This window comes from Arachis ipaensis, chromosome B10, assembly GCF_059453495.1.
Source record: "Arachis ipaensis isolate K30076 ecotype BB chromosome B10, ASM5945349v1, whole genome shotgun sequence".
Taxonomy (NCBI): domain Eukaryota; kingdom Viridiplantae; phylum Streptophyta; class Magnoliopsida; order Fabales; family Fabaceae; genus Arachis; species Arachis ipaensis.
This window is the reverse complement of record NC_142435.1, coordinates 16257165-16266503: the sequence shown is the minus strand read 5'-3', so window position 1 is coordinate 16266503 and position 9339 is coordinate 16257165. Positions and strand designations below refer to the sequence as shown.

At 34.0% G+C, this 9339-nt stretch overlaps 1 protein-coding gene across 1 annotated transcript; it reads left to right on the top strand.

The window, feature by feature from the left end:
* The first annotated feature begins 3603 nt into the window (after window positions 1-3603).
* On the top strand, window positions 3604-8864 carry EMB2752 (embryo defective 2752). The gene is made up of 3 exons (XM_088506466.1): window positions 3604-4021; window positions 7132-7356; window positions 8541-8864. Exons 2-3 carry the CDS (start codon window positions 7174-7176, stop codon window positions 8655-8657), a joined length of 300 nt encoding a protein of 99 aa, XP_088362592.1. The 5' UTR covers window positions 3604-4021; window positions 7132-7173; the 3' UTR covers window positions 8658-8864.
* The last annotated feature ends 475 nt before the right edge of the window (window positions 8865-9339 follow it).

Genomic DNA, 9339 nt, shown 5'->3' with positions numbered 1-9339 from the left:
GAGTAATTAACCGCAATTAACTGCGGATAAATATGTCATTACGAGTCTGACTATGCTTCCTAGGAATCACGCCCCTTCTCTCATTTTTTTCAGCTCATTCTCCTCTGATTTTTCACAGCCTTTTACCACATTAAATCAAGCCAAACTTCAAGAGAATCATTTAGCAATGATGAAAACATTAGACAAAAAGAGAGATAAATTGCCGTGTTTTAGAGAGAGGAAGAGAGGATTTTCTACTCTTTCAGTCTACATTGAAGTAGTTTTTCTATTGTTCTTCTCTTGTTATTCAAGAGTTCAAGTCATTCAAGCACAACTCCTTGTTCATTCTTGCTAATTCTTACATTTTCATACAAAATTCTAACAAGGTAAGCATTTGTTCATCGCCTCTTCATTTTGGTTTTTCAAGCTGAATTTAAGATGAATTTTTACTCTCTTCTATGTCTAAGAAACCCATATTGAAGGACATATGGAGTACGCCTAAGGAGCCAAGGAAATTCAAGCCCAAAGTGACTAAAATCCATCATTTTTGTGACACTAGTTTTGACCAAGAAAGTTCCACCATCACTAGCTATGTTCTTGATTTTATTTGAGTAATTTATGGTATTTAAAGTGTTTAAGGGATGAATTAAATAAGAGGTAAGGATTAGGATTAGTTAGAATATTTTTGTGTTTGATTTGGTGTTCATATGAGTCACTTTGTGGTGAATTTGTGCTTGTTTGTAATTCTAAAAATTTTGTGATGTAACTCTATTTTTGGCTTATTATTTAAGTAAAATATGAAGTTTATTTGCCTCTGAATTTTGTATGAAACAGCCAAAAATATTAGAGCACTTCGGGTTTAAAGGTTATGGCCTGCATAGGATCATGCATGCATCATACTTGCTGCATTTTTCTGTTTGTGATTGTTTATTTGTATATATAATTGTTATTTTGTTTTATACTTGTGTTTGTACTTGTTTGTGTGTGAATTACAGTTATGACCTTGCAAACATTTAGACTTAGGCTACAGATCCATTTAGGTTTCCGTGTAGTACCGTGTTGAGAACCTTAACTTCTCATCCCCTTATTTTTCCACCTCTGCAGATGAGGATCGGCGTGATATTCTTTGAATACCCAACATATGGCAGATACGTAGATCCTACGATGGGAGGTGCGGTGTTTTGGAGTAGTCCACATACGTACATTTACTATCTTTCTAATCGTCCTTTCTCTCACACTTTGCTTAGCCCGGAGTTTGACCCTAATATACCATATGATATATTACTATCAGAGCTTCACCTTGGCGGAGGCCAATATCCTTTTCCGCCTTATTCTTTGAACATGTTGGAGCCCATACCAAAGTCCCCGATAATTGATGTGCTCAAGTACCCACCATGATTCGACCCGATCAGGAGCCAGTGATTCTCGATGTACCTATGCCCGCTGATCCACCACCATTCCCTATAGCCAAACCAATCAACAACTCTTGGGGAGAGATCGATGGACTAGGGATTCCCAAGGGCTTTGGATCCTCATCCTCATCGGAGGATAGCTCGTAGGCGTAGATTGACCAGATGATGGCAGACATGTACAACAGCTCTTTTGAGATAGGGGAAGAGGAATCCGTTGGGAAGGCAAACAACAGCAACATCGCAGACATGTCATAGTGACTTTCTCTACTTCAGCATAGTGTTTCCTCAACTTCCAGTTATCCATAATCATCCGTAGTAGCAGCAACAGTAGTAGTAGTAGTCGTCGTAGTGGTACTTGCCCTCGTATTGTATAAACTTTTTAGAGGGCTATCTCTTTTGTAAATATTTAATATATGTAATTTAGAATGGGTCTTAGACTAGGGTGGTTCTTGTGAGTCAGGGCTTGTTAGTATAAACAATAGAGTTTGTAAATATTTAAAATTAAGTAGTGATGTATGAATTATAGTTATATAATAAACTGAGCCTACATATGATATGACTATGTTTTGCTATGCCTTTATATGTTTACATGCTTCATATATTATCTGTTTAACTTATAATTATTTCGATATATTTGATTAAATACGCGATCTCAACTAGTGCTACAGGCTCATATGTATATATTTAATATATGGTCTAGAGTCCCTAAGATAAATTGAACAACAGCACTTAGCTACTAGCTTTTTTCATAACGGGCTAAGAGTTGAGTCATTACATAAACACTTAAAGATAAATAAGAGGATTTAAATTAATATTTATGTTAGTGTTCACGATGCTGAAATCGTGGATAAGAAATAAAAAGGTCGCCTTATAATTAACATTTACGATAGTTAATTTAGTCATGTAAACTTTAGGATTTACCAATTTGCATATTATCTATGAAATGTAGATAATGAATCATGAATAAAGAAATAAAAGAGTCTCTCAATGGTTAATGTTTATCGTAGTTAGCTTAATAATGTAATTTTAAGATTTTTCAATTGAGATGAAAGATTTATATTAAATTATAAAAATTAAAAAATATTTTTATCATTTATGTTCGAAAATAAAAAGTAATCAAATCGCCAATGAGTAATAGCTCAAATGGCATAGTCTCCCCATACTCAATTAAGAAGTTGCGGGTTCGAGTCTCCTATCTTTGGTAAAAAAAAAAAATCAAATCATATGATTTTTAAACCATTGTTATCAAAACCAGACCAGACTGGTCGGTTTGACCGAAAAATCTGTGAATCAAATTATATATCGGTCCAGTCTGATAATTGGACCGCACAAAGTAAAAATCGGTACGAACCGGTCAAATTCAGAATGAACCGATAGAAATCAGTCAAACTCGATAAAGACCGATCTGACCGAACCGTTACAATTTCAAAATTTCTTCAAAATGAAATTATTGGATTTGAACCCCCTCCCTTAAGGATACGAGGGGTAGCCTCAACCACCAAGCTAATTGGCTTATTACTAGTATATATGCAAATTAAAATACATATTGATATCTTTCAGCAAATAATTTACTTCTATTTAACTTATTTTAATTTTAATTATAAGTTCACTCATTCTTAAATTAATTATATTTTTATTTAACAGTAATTATAAACTCACTTATTATTTTCTTTTCATAATTATATAATATCTATTAATATTATTTTTCAATAAATACTTGTAGTATATAATAGTATAATAGATATAAACTAATTAATAAATTATTAAAATTTAAAAAAATAATAGTTATTTTAATATAAAAACAAAATAAAAATATTCATGATAGAGTTAAAATTTACAAAATACTTATTGTTTCAGTTCCATATTGTTTAGAATAGCTAGATATTTTTAAAATATTAGTAAAAATATATATTTTAAATTTTTAATTCTAAACTTTTTAGTTAATCAAGACCTTTTAAAATTATATCATCATTTTTCTATTTCGATAAAGAATAGTTAGTTTTTCCAATGTTCTAAAAATCGGACCGGATCGATCGGTCAAACCGATTCAATCGCAAACCGACAACATTAACAGTCCAATCAAATATGTAAAACTGTTAATTAAAAAACCAGTGAAAAATTGTTGATCCGACCGAGAACCGGCCCGTCGGACCGAACCGGACCCGGCCGGTTTACAAAAAAGGAAGCTCCTTCGTTTCTTTCTCCCTTTCTTTCTTTCTTTCATTCAGAAAGAAATCACACAAACCCAACCCAAAAACCCTAGCACTGTAAGCCTGCACCACACCACCGCCGCAAGGAGTGGCATACTGCCGCCGGCCGTCGCACTCAAAGTTCGCCACCCGTCATCTAGCTTCCCTCGTGCTCCAACTCTTCAACCCCTGTTCGCTGTCACCGATCGCGGCTGCTTCCTCGAGCTTGGCGTCCGTCGTCTTTGTCTGCTCAGCCGCGCTTCCGTCGCCGTTTGTTTGCTGTTCACGTTCGCGTTCTTCGCCGTTCACCGTTCACGTTCGCTCGGCGTTCACCGTTCGAGTTCGCATTCGCGTTCGTCTGGAAGCCACGTTGCTCTGATTCAAACTCTGCGACTAACCCGCGCGCTCCACCTAGCCGTCGAACTGCTTTCTTTTGTCGTCGTGAGTTCCCTAAACCCGCCACCAGACAATACACTCACACAACACCAATACTCTGCTTCAAACTCTGCAACTTCTGATTTCTATTACAATAAGTAATTATTTGATTTGGTAGTGGTTTGGATTTTTTCATAGACTGAATTAAAGTTACAATAGTTATGTTCTCTTCTCTATCACATTGAAATTAAGCTTTGAATTCTCTTATTTCGTTTTAATTTTACCGCACTCAACATGTTTGATGAAATGCTTTAATCATATTTCTAGTTGGTTTTATAATTTCTAGCTTTTAGAAACTTAGTAAGTTGATTGCATGTGAAGTTAGAATAATTGGATCATAGTAATTAGGAAATTTTAGCTGCACAAATAGCATCTTTGCAGAAAACATATTAGCATGATGATTCCACTTGCATTAGTGTTCTTCTGGTAAAATTTAACTGTTATTGTGAACTTGTTAATTTGCTAATTGTTCTCGTGTTGTTGTTCTGTTGTTCTTCTGTTACTTTTAATTTTTTTTGTTTTTGTTGTGATTTTCTGTTCTTGAACTTGTTAAGTTGATAATTTGCTAAAAATTGTTGGGCTGCTGTTTCTTTAATTTGCCAAATTGTTAGGTTGCTGCGACTTAATTTGTTGGATTTTCTATTTAGGTCTTGTTCCTGTTTATTTGCTAAATTGTTGTTGTGTATTTATTGTTGTCTTTGAGATTATTGCTGGATATTGGTGATCATTGATTTATTATATGCTTCATGTTTTCATTGGTTTCTTCTTCTGAAGGAAAAAAAAATCCTGTTTTCATTGTTTTGTTAATTGTTTGTTTTGTTCCGAAAATCATTTTTTTGTGATCAATGCTCGAACTCTGAATGTTGTTCTGCAGTTTTTGTTTTGTTTCAGAAATCAATTTTTTGTGATCAATGCTCAAACTCTGAGTGTTGTTCTGTTTTGTTTTAAGGCTGTGTTTGGAAGAGGTGATGATTTCTGAGTGTTGTTTTGTTTTTGTTTTAAGGCTGTGTGTTGTGTTCAATATTCATTTTGTAGGAAATTCTCTGAGGTATATAAGAATTAAGAAGGAAGACTATTTCAACGGTATTACTCTGTTGATTCTGGTCTGCTACAAGCTTGAACGTAGAATTGAAAAGAGAAAAACCTTTAATTTGTCTCCTAGCTTGATAATCAAATGATAAAGATTCAATAAAAAGGTCTTTCTTCTGGTGTTGTGTAGCACTCTTTAATTTCCTCAGTGGATTAATCACTTTGCAATAGTTTGATTTGGAGGTCAGTGGTAATTCATAAGAGTTTGTTTTAAAAAGAGAGAAGATGAGAAGGTTCTAGCAGTTTCAACATGGAATTTTCATTTGAGTTGAAGTTTTTTTGTTATATTTGTTTTGTTTTTCATTTAGGAAGGATCTTCTATGTTCTGTTCTTTGGCCCTTTTGTTTTCCTTTGCATATTTAGAACAAAGATGCTAAAAAGTGCACAAAAAGAGTGAGTGACTATATGGAAAACTAGAAATAAGAAAATATTCAACAATGAATCTGTGATTATGGAGGAGATGAAAAGGCTGATTTCATTTTATAAGGAGTCTTGGAAACGAGGCAGGGAAGTCAAGATAATTGATCATTGAAGCTTTTTTGTTCCGTGCCAGTAGCTAGTGGATTTTTTGTGTTAGGAGTTACTAGTTACTTTGTTTTGTGTTGATTGATCTGCGGTTTGTATTCTTGTTCTGGTTGTATCTTTTCATCCTGTTGCTGCTGATTGTTGTAGTTTTTTTGCTCCTCATCACCCTCTTCGGGTTTATGGATGTGACTTAGGCTTTTCTAGAGGAATATGTTCATCTCCACAAAAAAATTATTGGAATTCTGCTATATTAGTTTATTTTCCAATGGAATATTACTTTGAAAAACAGAAAAGTGATAATTTCAGCCTTTGTATTATAACTTCAATTTTCAGGATTTTTCTTTTTCTTGATTAATCTCTGGACAATTGATTATTTAAGTGAGACCTGGTCAACCGGTTCAACTAGTGACCCAGTGGTCCAACCGGTTCAATTACCAGTTCAGTTCTAATAATTATGTTTGAATGGTTTGTTTACTCCTGAGATATTTTGCTGCCTAAATAATTTGTTATGTTCATTTGAACTTATGCTTACTAAAGATAAGGGGGAAATTTCCTCTTATTATTGTAGGAAAGAAAATTATAAAATAATAAGGATAAAGGATAATTTAGAAAAATAGCACAAGAAGGGAGTGACAATATCAAATTTAGGAGTAGCGACATCACTTCCCCTGCTTTGGAGGTTTGGGTAGAGATGATAAGGAATTCAGACATTATGTGCAAGGTAAAACAGGGGAATAAATTTAGTATAATTAGGGAGTTGTTTTGGGATTTTGAAGGCCTTTAAGTCAAATTTATTGACCTTATTGAGTCCAGTTAACTCTCGTTAATGATAATTTATTGTAGCAATGACTTGTAGGATTGACTAAATAGGAAGGAAATGGGTCTTAATTCTTAGTTCTATGTCTGAATTAGGAACAATTGGTTGCATGCTAATAACAGATTTCCCTGAGAGATCAACTTTTGGGTTTGCTGCCTTACAAGAAAATTGAATCACCAATGTCTGTGTGTGATAATTACCTATATTTAGTTTTAGCTGGTTCTACTTAAAAAATCTCTTGGTTATACATTCAACACCTTTGTTGATATATCGATGTCTAGATGTTATTTTTGCTAACAGTTAGTGTTTTCTAGTTCTGGAAGTGGGAGACACAAATGAAAAAACTTTTCATTAGCCTTCCATTTTGAGATGATTTCTTGTCTGGATAATTGTGAAAGGAGGTATAAACCTTGATCTTCGATTCATTTAGATTTTAGAGTAAACTTAGATTTGAGAACTACTTTTCTGAAATCAAAATGACTTTTGAATTCATTTATAAGTGAAACTATACTTTGGACACGAAAATTAGTAAATCACTTTATTATTTGGTTTCATATCCCATGGTTCTTGTCAAAACTTTGGCATTGAACTGTATTTACCAACATTACTCTTGTATGTGTATGAATTGAATTAAAAATTTTATTTTAGTTTCCTATCAAACTTCTAAATTATTTTCTCTCTACAGATATTGTTTTGTCTTGCGATAATTGAACGGGAGGCCATTGAAATGGCAAGCTACTTGTGGAGAAAATATGCAGATTACTTGTACACAAAATGGGAGAAAACCTTTCTTTGGGACATGGTGGCGCCTTATAGAAGGCCCAAATCCTTTACACCTTTAGTCACAATTTATATAGCTGCTTTCTACACTGGAGTTGTTGGGGCTGCCATCACTGAACAACTCCACAAGGTTCTTCTTCTATGATATTCTTGATCTTATTCCTTTCATTTATTTGTCTTTATCTTTTCTGTTTTCTTTTCTTGTGATCATTTTTTTAATCCTTTGTTCTTTTGGGTCTCAATTGTGACAGCAAGGGAATAACGGAATGAGTAGTTTTAGATAAATAGTCGTGCCAAATGATGTTCACTATTTGTGCTGTTCGATGAGTTTTTAAGGAGAAAGAATGGCAAAACATTGGTGTGTAGGACTCTAGGTTCAGTTCGGCAGATAATCTCATAGATTTGGTTGGACTAGAAGTTCTAACATTCAAATGTGTAGCATTCACCCCAAGGCTGCATTTGGTTTTGAGAATAGAACAAGATAGGACACTGAAAAAAGGACACAAAAATTAGTGTTTTTATATGTTGTTCGGTGATAAACTGATATAATATAGAACAAATAATAAAAGTCCAATTTACCTTTTTTTTTCTTCACATAAAATTAAGAAAGAAAAATAGAATGGTAAAAGATATAATTATGAAAAATTGATAGTGACGATAAAAGGAAAAAAGAAAAAATAAGTTGTGTCTTTGTCCAGTGTCTTTCCTGACGAGAAGGACACAAAATACAGGAAAGACACAAAATACACTAATTCAATGTCCCAAGACACAATGACTCTATCCATGTCTTATTCATCAAACACGATTTGTATCTCTGTGTTCGTGTCTTAGTGTCTTGTGCTTGTAAACAAACGCTGCCCAAGGTCATCCACCCATTCTATTGAAGCCTATATCTAGAGATTCGATTCAGATAGAATAACAACCATTTACCTACAAAAGCAATAATCTCGGAATCCATAATACCTTTGCCTAAAGGATATTTATGGGCTTGCAATCTACCTGCCAATTAACAAGATGCCTAAGGGCTTCTTGAATCACTTGATTGCTGATTCCTCTTTTTTTCTTGCACGCGTCCCCTCTCTTGGAGTGTTGGATTGCCAAATTCATTAGTGCTGTAGTGACTGATCATGTTGGATGGATATCACTCAATTCATTTCTAAATATTTTTATCATGAAATTTTCCACATCTCTTGCTACATTTTAGATCACCATGGGAATTTATAGCAATAATAAGTTAATAACCTCAAATATATGTGATAAGGATCTACATTTGAAAGTCAAATTTATGTGATGGATCTTAAAATATCGCTGCAGGAAAAGTATTGGGAAGAGCATCCAGGCAGAGTTGTGCCTCTCATGGAACCAAAGTTTTATTGGGGTCCGTGGAGGATTATGCGAGGAGACGTACCGTCTCCACCACCATCTCAATGAAAGGTCTGGATGCATGTTTTATGTTTGCTTCCAATTCACCACATTTTGTCATTTAAGCACAGGATGTTTGGCTTCACCAAAAGCTTGTTACTGCACCCTTGTTGTGTTGTCTTTTTCTCTCAGCTGTGAAATCGAAAGGTTTGGAACTTGTTCTCTTCATGGAAAGCATACTATAATATTTATAAATAGCATTAAGAATTTTTACAACAGCTTTACTTACTAGTTGAGCTTATCCCTCTTTGTAAATTTGTGCTGATTTATATGTTGTTTTTCTTTTGTTTATTGACTTGGACAGTAGGACTTGACAAAAGCAACATGAAGCTTTGTTAATTAACTTGGCTTCTGTTCGTCGTAGAACACAAGTTCCATCATAAAATTTGAAAATGCAATTACATATTTGGTGTAGAATATTCAAACCGTGCATTGACTTTTAAGCATTCAAAAAAATAATGTGAATAAAAAAAGTGATAATCCCACATATCTAGGATGCTATTTTCGGTGGTATAAATATGAGAGTTCTATAAGCTGGGTTGGTGTAGTGGTTAATTCACTAGTATGCTAAAGCAAGTTTTGGGGGTTCGAATCTCGTCTTGTGTATGCAGCAACCTATTGGCTAGGGGAAAACCCTTAAATGGAGCTTAGTATTGCGACTAGGGGTGTTCATAAAAAAAAAACCAAAATG

Bases quoted from the DNA above. Each gene is read 5' to 3' on its own strand.
- EMB2752 (XM_088506466.1), top strand. From the start codon at position 7,174: ATGGCAAGCTACTTGTGGAGAAAATATGCAGATTACTTGTACACAAAA. The intron at 7,357-8,540 runs GTTCTTCTTCTA...ATATCGCTGCAG, and splicing joins TCACTGAACAACTCCACAAG to GAAAAGTATTGGGAAGAGCA.